The 26,655-nt window shown below is 39.7% G+C and overlaps 1 protein-coding gene across 2 annotated transcripts in view; it reads right to left on the reverse strand.

Moving 5' to 3' along the window:
- The window catches only part of LOC122542742 (alpha-actinin-1-like), a 113,163-nt gene that overhangs the window by 45,596 nt on the left and 40,912 nt on the right, over nucleotides 1-26,655 (reverse strand). For both annotated transcript variants that reach the window (XM_043680731.2, XM_043680730.2), the window contains exons 2-5: nucleotides 10,088-10,202; nucleotides 7,190-7,309; nucleotides 4,215-4,301; nucleotides 1,564-1,651 (exon numbers count right to left, since the gene is read on the reverse strand). In XM_043680731.2, the coding sequence (XP_043536666.2) occupies nucleotides 1,564-1,651; nucleotides 4,215-4,301; nucleotides 7,190-7,309; nucleotides 10,088-10,202 (410 nt within the window). The remainder of the gene's footprint in view (nucleotides 1-1,563; nucleotides 1,652-4,214; nucleotides 4,302-7,189; nucleotides 7,310-10,087; nucleotides 10,203-26,655) is intronic.

Here is a 26,655-nt window from a genome sequence, read left to right on the forward strand (position 1 = left end):
AGTTGAGCAATGAAAGCCAACAGTGATTATGGCAGTTCTCTAAAAAGCTGTTAAAAAAGGTGAATAGTAATTTAGGATAGGGAAAACTTAATTCCTCTTTTAGGGTAGTCAGTGACAAGTCTTCAGCGCAGGAAGTAGTTTAAGCATATACAGTTGCATTCTAAGAGAGTGAGTAATGCTTGAAATAGAAAATTTAAAAAGAAACTGTCTTTTGGAGGATTTTGGGAATGAACAAGAGCTTAGCCCCTGTAAAACAATATCCATGTGCCAAAAGATCTGCAAAAGAACCTAGCAAACTTGTAGGGATTCCTATAGTGTCTTACGACATTATAGAAACCAGTTCACAAATGCAATAAAATAAGAGCACATTCATGTCCTTTTACGCGGGATTATTTTATCCTTTAGTCAGTAGTAACATTTAAAGAGTTCAACTGTTTCAATCATATTTTTTTTAAAAACCAGTAAACGGTGAAACCTAAGCAAATAAAAAGCAGTGTTTCACTGGAGGCTCACTGATGTTACCTAGTATGGTGACGAAACAGCGAAGAGTCAGAGATGAACAGCATGGAAACAGACCCTTCAGTCCAACCCGCTCATGCTGACCATCTACCCCAACCCAATCCAGTCCCACCTGCCAGCAACCAGTCCATATCCCTCCAAACCCTTCCTATTCATATACCCATCCAAATGTCTTTTAAATGTTGCAATTGTACCAGCCTCCACCACTTCCTCTGGCAGCTCATTCCATACATGTACCAGCCTCTGAAAAAGTTGCCCCGTAGGTCTCTTTTATATCTTTCCCGTCTCACCCTAAACCTATGCCCTCTAAGATCTGGACTCCCCCACCCCAGGGAAAAGACTTTGCCTATTTACCCTATCCATGCCCCTCAATTTTGTAAACCTCTAAGGTCACCCCTCAGCCTCCGACACTCCAGGGAAAACAGCCCCAGCCTGTTCATCCTCTCCCTATTAGCTCAAATCCTCCAACCCTGGCAACATCCTTGTAAATCTTTTCTGAATCTTTTCAAGTTTCATCTGAAAACAAACCTTCCAGCTCAGCGAGCAAACTTACACCCACCGTGAATTGTATTAGAGAAGGTGGTGGCATGGACAAACGGCTGACATACCAACATTTCAAGTGTTGCTCAAGTTTCGGCTTTAAAAGAAAAGCGAATTAACAAAGTCAAAAGTGAATACAAGAATTCAAATTAAAATAACCAAATGGACAACTGGAGCATGTTCCAAATATCACTACGGTTGAACTGTAGCCTCGCTGTACCACAAAATTTGAGGAAAGGTATATTGCACATAGCATAACTCCTTCGCAGCAGTGACCGTCGTGACAAATGCTCAAAACGGCAACTACTATCTCAATTAATTTGCTTCAGGGTGTACAGAAATGTCACTAATCATGTATAGAAGATTACAAACTAGCAAGACTGGCTGTGGAAATAACTGGCTACTACAAGACCATTAAAGGGGAAATGCATCACTAATTCAAGCTCAAATCAATTTCCTGCTATCACCATGGAAAATGAGATATTCACATGCTGCAACCAATACCTGATGTGGAAGTTCTGCACATTTACATTCTTGTATGGTGCAGTCTTTCTCTGGCACCACAGCAGCAATCCCTCCTTGGCAGAGGTCTCTAGAAAAGGAAAAATTTTGGCAAGGTAAAGACAAGAAAATCGAAGTACTCTCCGAAGCAGCCCCAAAGCACTTCGTAGCAAGTAAGAATAACAGGCATCTTAAGAGATCACACCCAGACTAGCAAACTAATGCAGAGCAAAATTGCTATCCAGGATCATCTTGCTTCCTGTTAACTTGCAGACCCCACGGGATACTACACATCAAATACCACCTGTCTCTCAACGATTAACGTGATTCTGCCAGGAAGCAGTTCAAAAGCATCGCTTAACCTGGAGTGTGTATCAGTCTCATTGTAACTAAGGAAGGATAATAATTCCATAATAAAGCTCATCAATGACTACTGTGTGCAAGTTGATAAACTAATTTCTGAACATACAGGCCAACAGCTGCAATCATACAGCATCATACTGTCATCAAGTAGCTGGTTTTAGAAACAAAGCAACAACAAGCATATTTCATGCATTTTCAGATTCTTGACTTCTACAGATCAACTTCCCCACTTGAAATGCATTCAAAAATAGGTGAACAAAAGATTACAGTTTCTACACTGGAATACTAGCCAGTAAGACAAATGATCATGATTAAATCAATCTGCCTTAAAGTAGTCAAAGAAAGGTTATTTATCTTTAATGCTCACGTGATAACAGCCAGATTTGAAGTTATTTCATCTGTTTGGTGAAAATAATCAAGTCCTTAATTTCTAAGGTTTCAAAACATTTAAATACAAATCTGAGTCAGTGATCTCAGTTGGTTGGATGGCTGGATACCTGGCTTCCAATGCAGAATGACATCAACAGCACAGGTTCAATTCTTACTCTGGCTGAGATTACCATAAAGGTCCTGCCTTCTTAACCTTGCTACTCACCTGAGGCACACAGTGACCCTCAGGTTAAACTCAGTGCTAGTCACCTGAGCGCACAGCCCTATGGTCTACTGGGACTGTGACAACTTTGACCAAATATAAATCTACTCTGAATTTTTCACAGAGGATGGATATTTTTCTGTTTTGCTACCAAAAGCCCATGTTAAACATTTACACTGGGCATGGGTTTCCTCCAGGTCCTCCGGTTTCCTCCCACAATCTAAAGATCTGTAAGTTAGATGAATTAGCCATGCTAAATTGCCTATAGTCTTCAGTGTTTCACTCTAGAAATCTGGTTGTGTTTGGGACGGTTTGCTTTCTGGTTACAAGTTTACTCGCTGAGCTGGAAGATTTGTTCTCAGACTTTTTGGCACCATGCTCACCAACATCAGTGAGCCTCCATTGAAGCACCTTCTATTGGTGTGTCTTGGTCTGTTGCAGTGGGTGATATCACTTCCGGTTCTTTTTCTGAGTGGTTGGTAAACGAGGCCCAAATCGACGGGTTTGTTGATGGAGTTCCGGTTTGAATGCCAGGCCTCGAGGAATTCCCATGTATGTCTTCGTTTAGCCTGTCCCAGGATGTCCCAGCATTGTCCTGGGTTTCCCTCTGTCAGTGTTTAAGGCCACAACTCACTGCAGCACCCAGGAACTACAAGATGCTGAAGTACTATACAACATATTCTAGAACAACTGGTACCAGATAAGCAGTCTGCCAATTCTTCCACAACAAACCTAAACAAGATGACACAATATGCCCAGAAACTCTAGCCACACTACCACACGTCAAAGACATCTCAGAGCTGACAGCCAGACTGGCCCCTCGACATCATGGTTGCCTGCAAACCTACCAACACACAAAACAGCTTGATGAAGCTAAAGGGACCCTGTACCAGCAACCAGCAGAATGCACATACAAAATACCCTGCAAGGACTGCAACAAACATTACATCGGACAGACTGGTAGAAAACTAGCCACCAAATGATATGGTCAACTATCACTAGTATCCTTTCACACAGACAATGAGGGACACCAGTACAACTGGGACAATACATTCATCTTGGGACAGGCTAAACAAATTCCTGGAGGCTTGGCATTCAAACCAGAGCTCCATCAATAAACACATTGATTTGGACCCCATTTATCAACCTCTCAAAAAGAGCAGGAAATGATATCACCTACCACAACAGACCAAGACAAATAGAAAGCGGGACAGAACACCAGCACTTCAGAGGCTCACTACTTATGTCACCATGTTAGGTGACAAAATGTCTGAGAATAAATCTTGAGCTCAGCGAGCAAACTTACAACCTGAATGCAAACCGTCCCAAATACAATCAGATTTTTAGAGAGAGTTAGAAGAATACCTTTCGAACAAAACTATCCTAACATTTTAGAATTTGCAGAGCCTAAATGAGGCAAAACCATCGTCAACAGCCCTGTTGTACTGCGGGGGGGACCCGAAAAGGGAGCAAGAACTCAAATAACTGCTGTGCTAATTCACTTTGCGACATCCTTTACCCAACTTGTACGTGCCCGAAGTTAAGAAATATCCCACTATTTTCAACTCTAATACCATGCGTGGTGTTCAGGGTAGCAGAAAGAAATCAGTTCCATGGGCACAATAATCAGGCTAAAGAATTTAAAACCCTAAGTAAGCACCATAGGGGTTCATGTTCCAAAATGAAAATTTGTCCTTACCCTCCACAGATATGTCTTGAATAGCAAAACGAAGTATGATTGTCCAGATCATACCTAGGGTCATCTTCACATTCCCATCCACAATTTCTGAAAATAAAACATATCTGAAAATTGTACTGTTTTTGTTAATCTGAACTAAAATCTCAGCTGAAACTGATATTTCAAAATTAGAACAGAGTAGATACAAAATATTCGTACACCACTTTAAACTCTCCATTGAAAACAAGCTGCACAACAGAATCAAAACCTCAATCCTAAGTATTTCCCTGATCACAAGCTATATCCCTAAAATGTCCCCATTTACTTGACAACATTGCTGCATGGTTATTACATACTTGCTCAGTATGCATATAAATCTACATCATGTGGTAATAGATCCAAAAACCCAGTAATCTGAAATTTTTAAGTTACAGATAAAGCTGCATTACCATTTTTGAACAATTCAATAATAATCAAAAACATTAATATTTTACAAACTACTGCCAATACATCTTTATCAGTGCTTAATTCCTTGATATGTACAGCATCTCAAATTTTGCATCCAATAGCTCATGTAGGCAGGATCCTGCTGAACTTGACATACACCATGCCACTGTTTCCATACGCAAGGTCACTTTACATCAAGTAAACAAGTCTTGTATACTTTTATCATCAGTAGTCACAATGTTATTATTTGCTTTGTAGATGCAAGCACATTTCTTATCCATGTAAAAGAAAAAGTGCTTAATCATGACAATAAACACCTTTAACCTCTAGGAGAGCAATGTGCCCTCTTTGGTATGGAAAGCCTTGTTTATAGTTTATAAACAGCTTTGCACCATAAGTTTGCAGGTTTTAAGCCTGCTTAGTGCAACTGGATTGTCCACCAGATGAGATGTGGCAACAGGCATGTGGTAGCTAGATTAGATCAATTCTTTATTTTTAAAAAAGCAGTAGCAAGCCTTCTATTACAGGCCACTACATACTTCCAAGGAGTAGTCAGAAACCTTTCATGAAGGTTTTCATTTTATAAAGAAAAATGCAACAGAACTATTACCATGCACCACAGTAACAATGGATGCATCACAAAGGAGAACATATTTACAGATGTTATCAGAAGAACCCTGTAAATTAAGGAAAGCAGGCTCTCCAAAAGGAATTAAAATTTGGCATAGAATTCAACTGTTGAAAAAAGTTCCAACAGATTGGCTGGGACAGAAGCAAAGAAAGTCAAAAAAAGGAAATCTATTAAGTGCTTTCACATTCAATATACAAGAATGGAACAACTGTAGTCAATCATACCAAAAGAAAATCTGCATTCCGACGAAGGTTTTTACCTCATCAGAAGGGAAAGGGAATCATTGGAATTATAACTAAAAATAGCTTGGCACATCTGCTTTGCATTTTAAATAAAATTGTAGATTCTGACTTCAATCTAATTTGAACCTATTCCATAGGGGTATTTCACTACACTGTCGATGGGTACCATGTTTTAAGTGAGATCTTTAACTAAGATCTCACTGCTTATTGCTGTCACTCCAACCTTTTGCCATCTAGAACAAATTTAACTGTAGTCTGTCTTCACTCATTTGTAGTACTTTTGCCTCAGAGTTTGAGCTCAGATTTAAACTTTACTCTAGGACTTGAGGACATTCTAAAGCATCAACCTCGATTAACAAGGGGAGCTGTATTGGTGGGACATGTCATCAGGCTGATAAACATATGCTCTGCTGACTTTTAGAAAGACATTACAGGCATTATAGCATTATTGAAAGGGCACAGGAGTTTTCCTAGTAATTTGGTCATGTCAATTCCTCAAATAACTGGTTACTTTTGTCATTTCTTTTACAGGATCTTAGTGTAAAGTGGTTGCCCATTTCTTTTTCTTTTAACCAAGTAAAAACATTCCTAACTGGCTGTGAAGCCCTACTTGGTGACATCAAGTTTTATAGAAGTTCGGGTAGCATAGCATAGGAGGCAATTAGGATCGCTGCTTCTGCGCTGTATTTTTGCTTTTCAAGAACCAGAGTCCCATTTTCCCTCTGCACCAAATTTCTGCAATTTTATTTCCTCCAATTATTTATCCAATGTAATTTCCAAATCCTAACCATTGCACGAATGTTTCTCATATTACTTAGTTTTTGCTAAACATCTTAAAAATCACAAATCCAGTTATCATTTTTTCCAGCCATAACTGGTTTAATTATCCAAAACCCATAATTTTAAAAATTACTAAAACCAATCTTCTACCCTCTCCAGTTTATTCACACAACTGAATTCCTCCAAGTGGAGCTAATCTACTCTCGCTAAAGGCTTTACATCCTTCCTAAAGTGTGATGCCCAAAACTGGATGCAACACTTCTACTGGAACTGAATGATGTATTTTGTGTGGATTGATTTTGCAAAATGTTACAAAGATGCAAATCTTTTTTTACTGGTACTGGCAAGGGACAGTGTACAAAAATAAGGACAAGAGGCATCATAGTTCTTTGAAAAATTTCATAGACATTCATTCCTATCTCAAAGCTGCCAGATGAAAAGTTACACTTTGTTGCAAGGTGAAAAAAATACTGGGCCCAGGTCATAGTGGAATATTATTATTACACACTGACCTCTAGGAAGTTGCAAATCACAAACTGTCTTTTAAATATGAGAGTTTAACAAAACTCAAATTTATAAACTTTCCAATCAAAAGGACATTTGGCATTCAAAGTTTAAAATTATAGCATTATTGTCAAGCTCCATTGTCTTGGCTGCATGTCCAATTACAGCTAGCTAACCAATATAAAGGACCAGTATTTTGAGGAATAGATTAATGAACATATCTAGCTGCAGGCAATGTGGTAAAGCATATTTCCATGGATAGACTATATAGAAAACATCTAGGGTACATGGGATTATGGAATTTGGGACACAAATAGATGGATTGCACACTTCTTAAATGGCCTATTGTCTCTAATTCACAATTTTGCATGCACACAAGTATTTTTTCTTACCTTCTGCCCCAATGGAGACAAGTTTTACTCCTTTGGATGCAATGAAATCCAATGCTTTATTGACATTGTTTATTTTATGCACCCTCATTTTCCCACGCTCTGGTTTTGGTAATCGCTCTCCTAGAAGAAAGGAAGAAAACATTGTACATTTTCTTTTATTAATCTCTTGGATGAAATTACAAAACCATAATTCTGAGAACCTACTTTAAGTTACAACTCCAGTGAAACAGTAATACTAAAAAGACTTCAGTTTCAGATATTGTAATTTATTTGATGGATTAAATGACCAAGGGCATAACTAAAAAAACAAACTTATGAATATCAAGACTTACGAGCCAATACCAGAATTCAAAATTAAGACTTTACTGCGGTGGACATTTGGTGGATACAGGGGATTATAAAGACAACAGTGAAGACCTAACACTAGGGAAAGATATCAGCAAGAAAATGTTAGGATACATTTGAACAGATAAAAACGGAGTTTTGAGAAACTTTGTAGCTCAGGTTGAGGTTTTGGATGTAAGTTTGCTTGTTGAGCTGAAAGGTTCATTTCCAGATGTTTGGAAATGAACCTTTCAGTTCAGCAAGCAAACCTACATCCAAAAGAGAGAAACAGGAAAAGGCTATTCGGCACTTTGAGTCTGCTCCTTCAATATGACCATGCCTGACCATCTAACTCAATCCTCTGTTCACAATTTCACCCATACCCTTCAATCTCTTTAGCCCCAATTACACCCATAACTACTCCTTCTAAACCCCTTCAATGTTATGGCCCCAGCCACTTTCTGTAGCAGAGAATTCCATAGGTTCCCCAATCTCTAGGTGAAGAAATGATGCAAGTTTAAGAAAATCCCATCAGCAGACTAATGACAAATGCAATGCTGGACAACAACAATTATGTTACTTAAATTTCATATCGAATCTAAATTCAGTCATAATTTAAATATACTTAGCTCAATTCAGCAGTAGTCACTGCTAATTATCTATCTAGTAAGACGTGAAACTACTTTAGAGTTCCAGCTTCAATTCCCGATACTTGTAGAGTTAACTGATCTCAATAAGGGTGGTAATATTTTTACAAATCACTATCTAGTAATCCAGCTAGAATTATGCATATGCAGGCATTTGTTTGTAACAGGTTTCAGCTTGCCTGATACTACAACCAATGTGAATATAGACAGTCTCCAGGGTGCAACTGGGTTCGATTCCAAAATCCATTCGCAATTCAATTCATACACAAGTTGGAACACCATGCAGAGAAAAATAAGTAGCTGGTCATAACAAGGCAATGTTTTGTCTCGTCTTTAAAAATTACACTCCTGTATGCAATGTTTGTAAGTCAGATGAATGTTCATAAATTAAAGGAGCCCCTGTTGTCTGAAGTTCAATAATTAGTGTTAACAAACAGTAGCCACTTGTGTAAGATACACAGACATTCAAGGACTTCAATTGAAGCTAAAATTTTGAAGGCAGTCATTTGCTGAATTCCTCCATCAGCAAGGGACAAAAATAATGCCTTCTAATTAATCCTGCACAAAAAATCCTTATGTTCCATTTGTAACATTTGTGAGAAAGGAATCACAGCGAGATGGATTTCAATATCTCTTGGTTCTACTATTTTCTTTTCCCTCTACTCCTGATGCCTCTGAACATTTTTAAAGGGCTGTGGCTAACATTATAAAGGAGCATAGGACAGAAGGTAGTCGTCATCTGGTCCTTCAAGCCTGCTCTGCCATTTGATAAGATAATGATTGATCTGATTCTCAACTCCACTTTTCAGTCAACCTCCATAACCTTTCTCTCTATCTAGCAAAATGCTGTCCCCCTCAGTCTTCATTGCAAAGTAGCTATTATGGAAATGCAATTATTAACTATGAATCACATTGCTAACCCAAGAACAGGAAGATGTGGCCAATATTTCTATCAGGTATCTAAATGCCAACTGGCCAAAATCAGTTAACCTGGCATTGACTGGAGCACACAGCCACCAGCACTGAATCATCCAAGGAAAGGAGCGAAGTTCAATAATTCCTTATTAAAAAGTGCTTTGAAAAAATGTGAGAAATTCGAGAACAGCAGAAACACTTTGCATTGCAACAGAAAGTCCAGATATACTATTCACTTTAACTAGATTATGGATTTCTGAGAAATGTCACGAGCATTGACATTAAATCTCTATTGAACAAAACATTGAAATTACGCAGTGATAATGTAAAAGTTAGAACTTGTATAGCATAAGAAGTCTACTAAATATCCAAAAGCATTGTTTAGTTCTACAGAGACCTTGATTTAAAGATCACATTTTGCTATACGTGAGTGAACTCAATAACAGCTCATAATAGCCTGTCAATTGTTATCTCTCCTGCTTTGATTAAAGAAAGTACGCATTGACATTGATCATACCATAACCAAAAGCCAAGTGAACACTAGTGTAGTGATTATGAAAGAGAAGTCTAAAATATTTGCAGTTTAGCTCTTTGGGCTAGAATTTTAAAGGTAATTAGTTGTACAAGATAATAGCATCACTATTTGTATTTGAAGATTAACTTCCACTATCCTGTTCAAATAAAATATAAAATCAGAAAAAGGAAACCCTCACATTCTTTGAATGTGAAAATATTGGGTCCAATAGCATGAACATGACATTTTAAGCAGCCTGGGCATGATTCATTCTAAACTATACACATCTAGTCAATTTGCTCAGAATAAAATCAATCGCAGTTTTTAAGCCAGTCATGAGGGAGTAAGTCAATTAAAAGTTTCAACAGAAGGAAAAAGGAAGTGTGACCATTCAAACATGGTAAGAGTTATTTCTTTATCAATGAGTGAAAAGACTCCTGTAAGGCTGGACAGGTTTTTTAAAAGCTGTTTGCTTTTGCAGAGTTTGCTTGCCCTCACCTGAAATCACCTCCAGTAGTAGCATAAGTTTAAGTCCATCTCTGAAATCTTCTTCAATTACTTCAATCTGCGTCCCTGCCTTACGCAAGTGAGAGTTGCACCATGCTGTAAAGGTCTGTTTAAAAAAAAACAAGAACTCACATTCAGGCTAAGAAATTATAAAGACGACTAAGAAAATGGCATAGACATCAAATAAATACTTTAAAAATCAGTCTCGACAGCAAACAGACAGATATTGTGGAAAGCATGGAAAGCTTGGGAACCAAGGGACAAATGAAAATGAGGAACTTTAAAAGGTAGGAGCATCACAGAAATGAATGGGACTAAAAGTAGCCAAAACCAGTGGATCAAAATGCAGTTTAGTGAGTGAGCTGGTGAATAATGGAGTAATAATTAATTCCGTTGTACATTTCTTCATGAAGTGAAGTATTACAAGCATAAATCTTAAGACAGTTGTAACTGATTGAGTTATAAACATTCAATTGAAACCCCAATTAGTGCCAATTTGCAATTAGCCATCAATTCACACCAATGCCTGCACCCTCCAACTTTTAAGAGGTACAATAGAGACTATGGATGTGTTCGCTTTGATTTTAGATCTACAGCAGAGCCATTATAGATTGATAATAAGACTCCACTACCCTCAAAAACAAAACAGCAGCCAGCAACTCAGTAGTAGGGAAAAATGCTACAATTAATAGAAGCCTGCAAATCTATACTTAAAACTGTGCCAAATTTATGAAAGGGAAGGTGACTGGAGAATGTAACTAAGTTTGGAAATGGTGAAACTATAAAACATTTATTAGAATTTTACCAGTAAAGAAGGAGGCCATTCAACCCAGTATACCTGTACTGGCTCTCAAAAAAGAGTTAACCAGCCCATCCCACTCTCCAGCCCACCAACTTCACTTTCAAATTATACTCAACGCTCCTTTGAAGCTTCCTGTGGAATCTGCCTCCACCACATTCCCAGGCAGATTCCAAATCCTAACTGACTAAAGTTTCTCATCTAACTTTTTGTTCTCTTGCTGAAAATCTTAAAATTGTGACCCCCTAGTTACTGACAAATAATATTTTTTGGCAAAAATATTTACTAAAAATGCCACAAGTTATATACAAAAGTAGTGGCATTAATTGAGAACCAGTTAATCAAAGTGGAAACAAGAACTAAAAAAGGTCACTTTCAAAGTTGATTGCAATAATTGAGGTATCAAAGCATCTGTGCATGTGTCTTATTTATAATTTTGATCAATAACTTGGATGAAAAGATTGAATACAAGACATCTTGTTTGACAAATTTTAGGTTTAAAAAAGTCAGTATGGAGGATGATGCAAAGAGGTAGAAATGGGATTATGGGTAGGCTTGAGTGGTAGGGTTATGGTTAGAATGGATATGGAATCTGTGGAGAATGATTATCTACTGTGAAAGGAAAACTAGACAGGTAGGATTTTTTCATTCAGAAAGACTGAAAAATTGTTATGTTCAGAGTCTTGGTGGCTTTGTACAAGAATGTGTTAAGTACAACAATTAGAAAGGCAAATAAGATACTGCTTTTATTGCAAGGTGAATTTCTTTACTCATGTAATCCAACTGCAATTCCAGGCCACACCTGGAATACTATATGGAGTTTGTTCTCCATCCCAAAGACGGATGCAATTATCTTACACTGCAAAGGTTAACAAGATGGATTAATGGGTAAGGAGGTTAAGAGATTGAGTAAGCAAACAATATAGCATTGGAATAGGCCCTTTAGCCTAAGGCTGCATGAACATAGTTCTAAACTACTAATCTTTTGCAACATCCTTCCATTGCTATGACTAAGCCAGTTTTGTGTCCACTTTACCAGCTCATCTCCGACCCCATGCGACTTCACCTTTTATATCAGCCTAACATGGGGGAACCTCAAAAGTCTTGTTAAAATCATATCCCTTAGCATTTAGGATGAAGATTTTTGTATTTTTTTTTAAAATTGGAGGCATGGGTCTAGTACAAGGTGGGGAGGCTGGGGGGGGGGGGGGGGAAGAGAGAGAAGAGAAGAGAGGAAGCTGGTGAAATCCACATTAATCCCACATGGTTGCAGGGTCCCAAGGTGGAAGATGAAGAGTTCTTCCTCCAGGCATCAGGTGGTTAAGACTTGGCAATGGAGGCAGTCCAGGACTTCCATGTCCTTGGTGGAGTGGGAGAGAGAAATATTCAGCCATGGAAACTTGCGAAGGACCTCTGTTTTACATCCTCAAAGCCAGTGGCTGACCACTTTAACTCACCATCCCACTCCACCAAGGAGGTGCTGGTCCTGATCCTCCTCCATCACCAAACCCTAACCACCCAACACCTGGAGAAAGAATGCTTCAACTTCCGCCTTGGGACCCTGCAACCTCACAGGATTAATGTGAATTTCACCAGTTTCCTCATTTCCCCTCCCCCACCTTATCCCAGACCCATGCCTCCAACTCGGTACTACCATCTTGTCCTGTCCATTGTCTTTCCCACCTATTCGCTCCACCCTCTTCTCCGACCTATCACCTTCCCAACCACCATCTACTTATCGCATTCTCATTTTCAGCTGCCTTCCCCATAGCCCCACCCCTCTCCCATGTATCTCAGCTCTTCTCAGAATGGGTGTGTCTTTAGAGAAGTAGAAGTTGAAGTGATTGGTTAGTACACAGGCCAGAGATATTAGATTAGATTCCCTGCAGTGTGGAAACAGGCCCTTCAGCCCAACCAGTCCACACTGACCCTCCAAAGAGTAACCCACACAGACCCACTTCCCTCTGACTAATGCATCTAACACTATGGGCAATTTAAGCACGGTCAATTCAGCTAACCTGCAGACCTTTGGACTGAGGGAGGAAACCGGAGCACCCGGAGGAAACCCACACAGACACGGAGAATGTGCAAACTCCACACAGACAGACAGTCGCCCGAGGCTAGAATCAAACCTGGGAACCTAGTGCTGAGGCTGCAGTGCTAAACATCGTACCACCCTTAAAATCCCTGACAGTTTGCATTTGGTCTCACTGATGCAGAGGAGAGTTGAGAGTGTAGTGCTGGAAAAGCACAGCAGGCCAGGCAGCATCCAAGGAGCAGGAGAATCGACGTTTTGGGCATAGGCCCTGCCCACGCTTCATCAGGAATGAAGTAGTGTGGGAAATGAAGGAGATGCGATTGAGGGCACTGTTGATTGCTGAGGAAGGAAAATTACACTCCTTGAAGTAGGCAGATGTTTGGGATGTCCTGGAATAGAATTGCTCATCCTGAGAACAGATATGGCAGATGAATTGGGAGTAGGTGGTTTTGTAAATGTCGGACTGTGGTCGGTCACCAGAGGTCCAGGAAGGGGAGGGAGGTATCAGATAGACCAGGGAAATATGGAGGTTGGGATGGAAGATGTTGGTGTGGTGAATGAACTGTTCAAGCTCCTTGTGGGAGCAAGATGCAGCACCAATAGAGTCATCAATGTAGCAGAGAAAAAAGGTGGCGGTGGTGCCAATATAGCCATGGAAGAAGGATTGTTCCAGATATTCTAAGAGGCAGGCATTGCTGGGACCCATGCAGGTACCCATTGCCGCCTTATGATACAAGATCAAAATTTCTTAACTGTTGTTTTGTCTTATGTTGGAACAGAGGCTTTGAGAGAGTACCGAGCTGTCTACTGAAAGCCCCATAAAGTAAATAGCTAGTGATGCCTTGGTTTTTTTTTTAAAAAAAGGTAGGTAGGAACAACAGAAGCAGCCTGTATGGTGGGGCAAGCTCCCAGAGAATCTGAATTTTTAGCTTTAGTTTTAAGCAGCAATTGCTGGGGTCTTGAAGCTGGATTTGGAAGCTGCAGTATACCTCTTCGTGCTACTCCGATTTGTTTGTTTTGCCCTCCTGGACTGGAGAATTGCCTGTATGACAACCTATTTTACTGAATTTGCCTTTCGCCAAGTGTGTGTTTATGTGATGTTACTATATTGGAGCAGTTACTGTTTCATAACAGAATAATACATTTATTTAGCTAAGTTTACCAATAGAGTTTGGTTATTCAGCTTTCTTTTGTATTTTAACTATACTGTAGGAATAAAGATGTTGTTTCAAATCTGCTACTTTGACCAAAAATGTCTGGCACTTATTTAAAAAAATAAAAAGTTAGGATCTAGGCTATCATAAAATGTTTGAGGGTGTGGGGTTTGGTCAATCACAAAATGGATTATTTCTCAAAAGCAATTTGTGAAAAGGTCTCGCATTTATATACTTTCCAACATCTGTGTCAAAGCACTTTACAGTCCTTCATTTAAGGAAATTAAAACACAACTAACACAAGCACTGAGTGGCTGTCTGGGGTCTGCACATTCTTCCCATGTCTGCATGGGTTTGTGCCAGGTGTTCCAGTATCTTCAGTCCAACGATGTGCAGGTTAGGTGGGTCAGCCGTGCTAAATTGCACATAGTGTTGTTCAGGGATGTGTAGGCTGGGTGGATAAGCCATAGGAAATGCAGGGTTACAAGGATGGGAGAATGTGTCTGGGTGGGATGCTTTTCAGAGGGTCAGTGTAGACTCGATGGACTGAATGGCTTCTGATGAGCACTGTGGGAATTCTTTGATTCTATGACTAAGCAAAATTCCCTAGTTCTCCTCAAACAGTATTGGAATATTTTACATTTAACGAAGAGCAGATTTACAACATTTAGTATTTCCTTTTTAAAAGGTGGCATCTTCAGCCTGAAATGGTGAGTACTTTAGAATCAGACAAGGATCCTGTGCTCTCTGCAGAAGGAACTTAAATTATATCCATTTGACTCAGATGGTGAGTAATGTGCTTACATACCCTACGCCAAAGGGAAAAATTAAACCACAATATTGTAATGGAACTTCACCATTTAATTTGGCTTCTGAACAACATGTTGGATCTCATTTTGATCCAACCTCCATTGCCTTCAGATGAGAACAACAGGCCTTGTATCCAGTTTCCTACAACTAAAACGTTTTGCCAAGACATTGGAGGTTAGCAACATAACTTAGCAATGCAAGAGTACAGTCAGGAATTGGCCTGATCTAATATGAATGACAAATTTCCTCGCTGAAGGTGGTTGAAAAATTATAGTTTTTGCAATAATCCAGCAACTTTGGTAGTTTTTTTACCCCAAATGAGTTCAATTTCAGAATTTGCCATGGCACTAATAGAAACCTACGTCCCATAAAATTGCAGTGATACAATATCCATTATCTTTTGGAGAAAGTGGGTGGAAACAAATTTGTTTGGGCACTCAAAACATTCAACCGATCTTGAAGTCCAAAATGTCTGTGTAAATATAATAGTATCAATGCACATGGGCTTTTCAGAACATACAGGACAGAAACAAGCCAATTAACCCAGACAAAAAAAATTAAAGAATCCATAGAATCCCTAGTGTGGAAGCAGGCCATTCGGCCCATTGAGTCCACACCAACCCTACGAAGAGCATCCCACCCAGATCCACCTGCTACCGCTGTATTCCCCATGGCTAACCCCACCTAGTCTGCACACTGGTCAATTTAGCATGGCCAGTTGACCTAAACAGCACATCTTTGGGCTGTGGGAGGAAACCAAAGCACCTGGCAAAGAAACCCACATGGACACAGGGAGGATGTGCAAACTCCACACAGACAGCGATCGGAGGCTTGAATTGAACCCGGGTCTCTGGAGCGGAGAGGCAGCAGAACTAACCACTGAGCCACCATGCCACTCATCCTTCTTTATAATTAACATAACTTCTGTTTCTATCTCAAGTGCTCATCATCCTGCCCTCAGCTACTCACTGTGGCAGTGTCTCTCGCTTACAAGACTCGAATAGTAAGAATGGTTTGTGGCAAAAAGACAGCTTTAAAAATACATACTAATTATAAATCAACACTAAAAAGGAATAAAGGCATCCACAACTGGTTTGCTCATAGTATAAAAGTATGCAAGTATAAAAACTGAGTTTTTATACTCAAGCCTTGGAAAAACATTAAGTCAAAAAGCTCAAATTAACTTGAACAGTTTTCTTTAACGAAAGCGTGATTCTCAAGATGCAGAAAATTTGATCATGAAGCTATTTGCCAAAATGTTCTGAAGATATTTTAAAATAAAAGTAGTCATAGTTGAGTCAATAGTCTAACACCATTAAAAACATGATGTTAGTGCTTGATAAAACAGCATCGGAAATGATGCTGCATAGCAACTTTGTATTTTTGGGATCCTGGTCTCATAACAGTTGCACTTAATTGATGGCCACAGGCCAGGAATATCTCAATTTTAGATCCAATTAGCAGATCTTAAATCAAAGCAACAATGATGTACATGATCTCAAGGAGATTCAGCTCAAGAAGGAGATTCAGTGCAATTATCCTTCCTGATCAGCACCCAGCTGAAGTGCAAATGTAAACAGTGGAGAACACATTTAGAGTAATCAACAACAGCTTTGCTGGCTCAGTGTATTCATTTATTGCCAAATGAAGTGTTAAACAGGGAGTAAATATTCAGATTGATAGCTGACTGACCTTGTGAAAATTTGCAATTTTAACAGGTTTTAAATGACAATTCTACAGTGGAAATTAATTTGCACAGATTTGTTAGAATTTTCAGTGTATACAAACTACCCTCACCGCTTTTGTGAACCATATTCACAAAAGTAATCTCTGTACAAGTGCATTCATAGACAATAGAATGATACACAAAAGGACCCCCTCTTCAAATTTGTACATACAGATTTACATCTGAACATTAATTCTTACAAAACAAGGAGGAGATCAGAGTAAATAAAGGATTGCCTTTAACAGAAAATGGGAGCAAATTATGACAAGTTTATGAACTGGAAACACATTTCCTCATTTCATCTAGCTGAGTTAAGCTACCACTCAGAAACAACATTCTTTGGTGCTGAGGCTTTATTCAAATGGATGCATCCAGTCAGTTTGGATGTTTTTACATACACAGAATACCTTTAAGTGTAGTGACAGAAGCCACAAATTCAGCTCATATTTCTGATTAAACAAGAGGACACTACAGAATGTTTAAATAATTAATTACACATGGTAACCATCCAAACTTCTGCCATATCATAACCTTGGTTCTTAGTCACCCATAGGTTACAGTTTGAGGGGACGAGTACTGTATTGCAACAACAAGCAAATGGCACTAATGTTAAGCAGATTTAATCAACACCAACACAAACAACTGAGGCTTCTTATACAACAAACATTCGAAGCATTAAAACAAGCTGTAGCACATCCATGCTTAAAACTTATTAAAAATAGGTAAAATAATCTTAATTACTATCCCCTTTTCAGTAGTAGGATGAAATAATTTTTCAGTTATGATTTTCAGCAGTGGCTATGTATTTAATCAGGGAGAAAGTGAGGTCTGCAGATGCTGGAGATCAAAGTTGAAACTTTATTGCTGGAACAGCACAGGTCAGGCAGCATCCAGGGAACAGGAGATTCGACGTTTCGGGCACAGGCCCTTCCTGAGGAAGGGCCTGTGCCCGAAACGTCGAATCTCCTGTTCCCTGGATGCTGCCTGACCTGCTGTGCTGTTCCAGCAATAAAGTTTCAACTATGTATTTAATCAGAGCCCTTAAGCCAACATTTGAAAAAATCACAACATAGCAGTCCAAAAGTCAAAGAATACTTTCAAAACAAAGTATCTTTACAATTTTACTGGCCTTGAGCAAGTGTCAGAGAATGAGTTCACTGCCCCATTAACTGCGTCTAGTCAAAAACCAGTGTTTTAAGTAGAGGCAAAACAACTTGATGTTACAAATAATGCAAGTGCTCAAGAAACCATTGCACTGTTTGCTACTTTAGTCTTGTAGAGGTTTTATAAATCTGCTCACATGGTACTACACATCATTGGAGCAGGTGGGACTTGAACCTGTGGCCGTACTCAAGAGCTACAGACTCTTGTAGACTGAGGGAAGTGGTCAAGTTTAAATTTGTTAATGAAGTGGATTCATGAGAAAACAAGTATCTAACCAAAAATGTCTGAGGAGATAAGGCTAAAATAATTCACATTAAACAGAGGAATTTCTGTTTTTGAGTCATCAAATCAGTCTCATGAGGACATTCTGCGTAAAGCAAGCTATTGTCAAGTGCGAATGAGGCTTTCAAATTCCACAGCTCTTGTTTCAGGTCTTACTAATTTTAAATTTCAGACAATGCAGCTCTGAATGAAAAAAAAACAAACAACAAAATCTTAAGGAGTTCCACACTGCACATCTCCACTGCAGAATTATAAAGGGTGCAAGACCCTAGTTTAATAAATAAAAATTTCCTTTGACAGCAACATTTAAAGTTACAGATAGGTGTAAAATGCAAGAATAAGCCTCAGAAATGATAAAACGCTTAAACAAATAACAAAGTTATATTAGGCTTCCTTGTGTAAAGTTACCAAATCAAAATAGAACTAATCTGCAGTTCCTTCCAATCAGTGTATGATCGTGTTCATGTGCTCAGCTGTGGTGGACTGTTTGTCCTTGTAATTTTGATAACTTCTAGATGCTTTACTCAGGCATATAGCAACATACTAAAATTTAAACTAGAGATTGTAATTGATCAAACAGACAGTCTCTGATGAATTCAAGATAAATCACCTTCAGAAATCATGGCGATCTGGGTTACGTCAACCCTTTAGGAAAGTTCGTTCTTCCCAACAATTGTTGCAAAAAGATTCCACCCTACCAGATCTTTTTATGGAGAAAAACTGCTTAAAATTGCAAACATTTGTAAAAAGGCAACTGGTCAGGCAACCTGTTCTAATATTTACTTGTCAAGGTTCCCAAAAGGGGGGATCTAAGATGGCGGCGATCGGAGAAGATCACACTGCAGAGCTTTGCATCGCAGCAGGACGGTCCTTTAACCCACCCAACCCAGGTCATCAGGATTTCTTGGGGCGTTGGAAAGATTGTGGAGCCTCAAGAAACATTTAAAAATTGACTTACTTGTATTTTCAGCTGTCCAGAAATGCCCAAAAAGGGAGGAGGAGCATCAGAGACCAGGCCTGCAGCTCAGCCTGCTGCAGCCTCTGAGCCGATTATTCTCCAGGACCTGGTGAACCAGCTCTTGAAATCTCGCGAGATGTTGGGGAAATAGATTGAAGAGAAGCTGGCTCCAGCTTCTCTCATGCTGCAGAAGCATGAGCAGCAGCTGGGAGACCTGAAGAGGACGGATGAGGTGGAGCACAGGGTTACAGTGGTGGAAGCTGATGCTAGTTCATTCAAAGAAGAGATCAAAGCCCTCAAGTCGCAGGTTCGTAATTTGCGTGACCAAGTGGATGATCTTGAAAACAGGGGCAGGAGGAAAAACATTCGGATCATTGGTCTGCCTGAGGGCAAGGAAGATGAGCGGCCTGCGGAATTTGTTGGAAGATTGGCTTCTGAAATTCCTTGACTTGGAGATTGGCATGAGAGGATTGAAGATAGAGAGGGCTCACTGGGTCGCAGCGCGGAGGTCGGGTCTGGGTCTGGGTCAACGCCCTTGTCCTTTCCTGGTGCGGTTACATCATTACCAGGATAAGGAGAGTGTCATGGAGGCTTCCAGACTCCAGGGGAAGGATCCAAAGGCCCTAATTTACGAGGGGTCGAAGATCATGTTTTTTCAGGACTTTTCAGCGGTGGTGATCCAGAAACGAAAATCGCATGATGGTGTCAAGAGGAGATTGAAGGAGCTTGGGATTCAGTACTCAGATATCCGGCAGTGCTTCGGATCACCTTAGATGGATCCATGCATCTATTTGACAATCGGAGAAGGCAAGAGACTTTGTGGACAAACTAACCTAATTTAAACAATTTAGTATGTATAAATATTGTTGCTTGGGTATGCGTTTATCATTCTGTAAAAGAAAGAGAGGAAATCCGGTTGGAGCTTTGTTTTTCCCCTTTTTTCCCCTCTATAGATAATAATTTGGTTCAAACTGTCTGGCGGTGGTTAAGATATACATTTTAAATTTCTAAGTTAGGACATACCAAAGGATGGGTGGGGTATTTATTCCCCCTTTTCTTTAAGAATTTTTTTTATTCATACTGATATTCTATGGGGTGTTTATTCTTTTTAGCTTGTGCTTGCGATGCGGCTCTAGCTGGGAGAAGTGAAGGTGGTGGAGATGGTTGGATGCCTATTTATGGGCAGTTCGGGATGGGTAGTTGCCCCCTCCGGGCAGGGGGTGAGTTCCCCTACTCAGCGCTATTGGCGCTTTAAATGTTGGTTTGTTTGCTGGTTTTTGTTGTTTTTTATTTTTAATAATCTTGCATGTTTGTTAAATGTAGTGGTTTTAGTTTATGTAGTTTTAATATTTGGTGGACCATGCAACACTAAGGCTCAGCAATTTGTGGTTCGGGTTCCTCCTCTCTGTAACTTAAATGTAATTGCAGAAGATTATGGCTAATGAGTTGATTAAATGGTGTACCTGGAATATCAAGGGAAGGTCACTCACCAATTATGTGGAAGAAGGTATTCTTGAGTCTTAGAAAAGGAGAAGGTGGATATTGCTTTGTTACAGGAGACACATTTGGATGACAAGGAGCATCTGAAATTACGACAGAATGGCTTTGACCGAGTTTATTTTTCATCTAATACCAGAAGTAGGGGAGTGGCTATATTGGTAAGGAAAAAAATCTCATTTAAATTGTTGGAATGTGTTAAAGACACATATGGGAGGTTTGTAATTCTTAAAGCCTTGATAAATGGAAGAATATGGCATTTTAAATGTTTATTGTCCCCCAGCTCATCCTTTTAAATTCTTGGTAGATGCTTTTTCTAAACTGATAAGTCTCAAGTCTCAGCACATTATAGGGGGAATTTTAACTGCCTCATGGACCCCACAGTAGAAGGTTGCCTAAAAGGTCCCTAGATACCATCTACACAAACTAAACAGTTATTGGGTCTATGTGGGGAATTAGGGTTGGTGGATGTCTGGAGGTGTCTCCACACTACAGGTAGGGATTTCACGTTTTTCTCCAATCCGCATAGATGTCACGAGGATTGATTTTTTTTTACCCCTGCGGTAACCCTGGATCTGGTGGCATCCTGTACGATTGGTAATATTGCCATCTCTGATCATGTTCCAGTGTACCTCATGGTTAAAATTAAGGATATTACAGTGGATTCAAGGTACCGGCGAATGGACCCCTTTATTCTCATGGGCAGCAAGTTTATGGAGTATTTCTCTGGGGAATTTCAGGCATTCCTAGACATCAACATAGGCTCGGTTGATAGCTCATCTGTTCTCTGGGAAACTGCCAAAGCTTATGCCAGAGGGTTAGTTATTTCATATTCCACCAGTAGGAAGCAGCAGAAGGGCGAGCAGTAACATCTCCTTGAAGCATGGTTGAAGGCAGCCAAGGCGGCCTATTTTGACAGACCCTCGTTGGTCAAACTACAGAGGATTACGGTACTGCGGTCTACACTAAATTCCGTGCTCTCACAGACAGCAAAGAAGGAGCTAGCTTTTGCAAAGCAAAGGTTATACAAGCATAGTGACAAGCCAGGCAAATACTTAGCATACCTTGCCCTACAAACGATTACAGCGATTAGGGAAGGGTCTGGGAACCTAACATGCGATTTTAAAAAGATTAATGTGACGTTCCAGAGATTCTACTCCAAGTTAGATCAGTCAGAATTGTGAGGAGGGGCAGGCCAAAATGGAATGGTTTTTTAGAGATCTGAAGCTCCCGGGTGTGACTCCCAAACAACAGTCCTTTCTCAATGCCCCAATTATCAGAGCAAGAAGTGCAGGAAGCTGTGAGACAGCTTCAGAGTGGAAAGGCGCCCGGTCCTGATGGACTTCCCAGTGAATTCTATAAGGAATTTATAAATATACTGTCAGCCCGATGCTGAATATATTTAATGATTCATACAGTCGTCATGTTTGTCTCCCACCATCTGAGGCAGGCCAATATTTCACTTATCCTTAAAAAAAAAGGGATGGATCCAGAAGACTGTGCTTCATACAGGCCCATCTCACTCTTAAATGTGGACTTTAAGATCCTCTCTTAAGGCTCTTGCGTTAAGGCTGGAGACTGTGTTACCCTCTATTATTAAAGAGGATCAGACGGGCTTCATAAAGAGTCGCAGATCTTCCAATTACGTTAGGAGGCTGCTTAATGTAATTCAAGCATGCCAACAGCAGTCAATACAGGGATTGGTGATTCCTTTAGATGCAGAGAAGGCATTTGACAGTTGAGTAGCTGTACCTTTTCTATACTCTAGACCAGTTTGGTCTGGGCAAAGTTTTCATAAGATGGATAAAGGTTCTCTACAGTGTACTCCTTGCTGCAGTCATTAACAACGGGGTACGATCAAGCAATTTTAATATTTCTAGGGGCAGCTGGTAAGGCTGTCCCCTTTCACCATTACTTTTTACTTTGGTGATTGAACCGTTGGCAGAGGCCATTCATGGGGATCTCAATAGATCAGCTCCAGAAGTGGGGTCAAAATCACATATGATCTCACTGTATGCAGATGATGTTCTAATTTCTGGACAAATCCAGCAGTCTCAGTGCCTTGCCTGATACAATATATTCACGCGTTTGGCACTTTTTCAGGGTATAAGATTAATTTTGCTAAATCAGAGGCTATGCCTACGAGTGGCCTTACGAAAGAGTTGGCTTAGTGACTATAGATTCCCATTTAGGTGGTCACAGGGGGGTTGTGTGTATTTGGGCATATTCATTACTCCAGTTCTGGATTGGCTGTTCAAAGCCAATTTTACTCAATTATTTGAAAAAATTAAACAATATCTCCAAAGATGGGAGGCACTTCCAGTCTCATGGTTGGGTCAGATAGCGCTTAAGATGAATATTCTCCCTCGTTTGCTATACCCTATACAGATGCTCCCCCCGATTTTCAACAAACACACTCAGGAGACTGAACAGTTGGTTCAGCTCCTTTATCTGGCACCGTAAACGGCCCCTCATTAAATTAGCCAAACTGCAGTTGCTTCAGATCGGGGGAAGTAGACTTTCCGGACATTAAAAATTACCAATTAAGCTCGCTTTTGACCTACATAAGTGATTGGGTTTGTGGGGACCCTCTTTCAATATGGCGAGATATCGAAGCCTCCCAGGCAAGGTGCCCCCTTACCAGTGTTGTTGTTTTTGGACAAAGTGAGGACCGTAAGGGAATATTGCCATAACCCAATAGTCATCAATACTGTTAAAGCATGGAGGGCAATTCGGCAGAGGGAAGGTAATATTGGCAAAACATCTTTGTTTACACCTTTAGTGGGTATGCCAAGTTTCCAAACACGTTTGATAGATTCGGGATTTAAACGTTGGGCAGCTAGGGGTATATCTTGCATGGGTGATTTATTTGAGGGAGATGTAATGATGTCCTTCGATCAGTTAGTACGGAAGTATGAGTTACCTAATGGAGACCTCTTTCATTTTTTTCAAGTTAGGGATTTTATTCAAAAATAGATCACACTTTGACTGATCCCTACAAATCTGACATAGAAAGAGGGGTACTAATGGCTAAGAGTATACTCTCTGTCAGTACTCTATATCACCAATCGGGGGTGCCACGTCAGATGAGTCTGATCGACTCTGCAAGATGTGGGAAAGAGAGCTGGGTGTTGAAGTTTCTTCAGAGGCATGGGAGGATATTTGGGAGAATGCAAGGAAGATATCAATTTGCAATAGGACCCATGGTTTACAGTTGAAGATTCTCTACAGGGTCCACTTGGCCCCAGACTGTGTCAAAATTTAAACCAGGGGTATCTTCAGCATGTCCCAAGTGCAAGGTCTGTACGGGTACTCTTACCCATTGTCTTTGGTCTTGTGACAGGCTTTAAACATATTGGAGCGCTATGGTGGGTGCAATGGAGAGGATTTTAGGTGTGGGGGTGGAGAAGGACCCTATTTTGCTCCTTTTGGGCCTATCCATTGTATTTCCTGCAGACTCATAAAAGGAAAAACTTTTCAATATTCTTACATTCTGTCCAAGCATGAATATCTTGCTAGGTCGGATATCAGAAAACCCCCCAGGCCTGTCAGGTTGGCGGAAGATTGTTATGGAATATATTACCCTGGATTTTCTCACAAATATGGTACACCACAAAACTGAGAATTTTTACAAGACAAGACATGGCAACCCTTTTTGAAATACCTGGACACAGATTTATCTGCCACACAAACAAGGACTTTTATATAGCTGTAACGATTGAGTTTCATGAGTCCAATATCCAGGGAGGAGGAACTGTGAATGTATGAGTGTTTTGTTTGGCTGGGCTGAGTTATTACTACTTATTTGTTTGTTGTGAGGTATTTAGTTAGTTAAATAGCTAGTTTAGTTTTTTTTTAATTTTATACTTCTCTATATATGTTTATACAATTGTATAGGAGGGTGGGTTGGGGAATTGTTTTTATTATTTGGGTTTAGTTTTGTACTATTTTTGTACTGTTTTGAATTACATTGTTTTGTATTTGTTGCAATATTTAAAAATTTTTCTTAAAAATATATTTTAAAAAGTTTACCAAAAGAACATTGTCAAAGACTTGTGTGCCTCACCTTGCTCAATTGCCAAAATAATTAGGTTGCTTTGTTTGAAATGCTAAAGCAGTGGCTAAAGTGTATTTGAACTTCATTATACATTTGAAGGGAGCAGATATAAACAAGACCCTGCAGTTAGAACTCAAGTCAAAATTAAAACAGCCAAGAGGGAGGGGGCAGGGGAGAAATTTCTTAATGCAGACTTGCTTGCCATCATGCAATGACTGAGCCAGAGATTTTGAAAATTAAGCAAAGACAGACAGGAGATGTGAGTAGATGATGATGATGATTCAGAGCTACAGGGATGCAGTCAGTTAGTGGGATTAGTTTGGGATCATTAGTGAAGTGCCAGCAGACAATGGGATAATGAACCCTCTTCACTACTGGCAATGCTGAATTGGATATTAGATCACAGGTATGCATTTTTTAAGATTGCGCACAACCCATTAATAGCTTGCACTAATCCATTAGCATGTAAATTGCAAAAGGGGAAGTCAATGTTCATTACAAATTCCTTCAGACATTAATGGGTAGCAATTTTCCTTTCGTGAACCAAAATTCCTACTCCTGACTAGAAACTGCCATCTACATTGAAAGGCACGGTTAGTCATTTAAAGCCGTATTGTGGCATTTTAGATCTATACATTAAGATCCAGAGAGGGCTCTTTCAGTTCAAATATTATCAGCAAGATGGAGGCTGTTCCCATAACAGACCTACTAGTTGCTTTCAATTTGCTCCATTAATCACCTTTTTCTTCCACTGTTACGCGACTTATGGTTTCTTATACCCAGCTATTTATGGTTGCCGCAATGCTGTCATTATCCAAGAATCTTTCTTCTTGGCCTCCGAATATAACCTGTGTACAAACAGCATAAATTTTAAGTAGCATTTTCCCCTCAAACCCTGTTCAGAATACTTTTCACTCATTGTCACATCACCCATGCCAGTTTTAGAGATATTAGCTATCCCTCCATTAGATCTTCAAACAGGTTACAAGCTCACCACCCTTGTATGATGCTCACCTCCACAACTTTTCACTAGGATTTTTGTGCACTGGTCACATTTCACTTTCACTAAGCCCATTCCATCTTTCCCAACTTCCACAGTCCAACTGTGGTTTTAGCTTCTTTCCCCTGAGCTCCACTCTGCCAAAAACCCTCAATGCTGCTTTACTCAAACACTATACTTGACCTCAAATTCCCAAGTGAAACAATTAACTATATCAATCTCTCTCCAGTAGTAACTTGCACATCACTTTTGATTTGTAAAAGTTTTTATACGTTATCTTGCAGGATCACTCACGCTTCCACCCTGTGCTAGTGTAGGAGAAAATCTAGCTTCCTGTTAAAATGAACACTGCCTGGCTGAGAATGTGTTTGGAAGTTGGTGTGGCAATGGGCAAAAGCATAATTACTAAAGGTCTTTTTCCTGCTTCCAAAAGTGAACTTCATTTCCTACAGACTTCTTCATTTACATGTGTAGGTGATTACATGCACAAAGTATGTGCACTTCCTCATAATCAAGTATTTGTACATCATAAATACCTATCTTTGTAGATAACAGATTACCTTCAGTGAAATATGTACTACCAGCAATGCTACCTCTACCAGTCAATATCACAGTGCATCTGCATAATTCTTGTTCAATTTTAAAAAAGGATGGGCGGACAATTCCCCCCAATACTCATGTTACGATACCATGTAGAACAGGCCAAGATGAGAAAAAGGCCAATTATTGAGTCACCTTTTAGCTGCATGATTTCACAAGAGACTTAGCTTCAGCTATGCAGATAACACTACCCCTCAACAGCCACTCCCAGGTGATGCTTCAAGGAGATTGCCTTATAAGGTTAAGTGGCTCAGCCATAAAACCAAGTTATTCTTTAACGTAGGTGTGGTATGCTAAATGTCATTCACAACAATGTCATTCACAACAGCTCATTTTTTAACGTTATATTTACTGTTCAATCCAACTACAACAGGCTGTTTGAAATCACTTCCAAACAAAGGAATCAAGACATTGTAATTTACTGTACAGAAGGTAGCCAAATATTTGCACTTTTTAAAATGTGTAGGAAATGTT

Source organism: Chiloscyllium plagiosum, unplaced genomic scaffold (assembly GCF_037043375.1).
Source record: "Chiloscyllium plagiosum isolate Xiang-an unplaced genomic scaffold, Cpla_swu_hap1 HiC_scaffold_47, whole genome shotgun sequence".
In the NCBI taxonomy this organism is placed as follows: Eukaryota; Metazoa; Chordata; class Chondrichthyes; order Orectolobiformes; family Hemiscylliidae; genus Chiloscyllium; species Chiloscyllium plagiosum.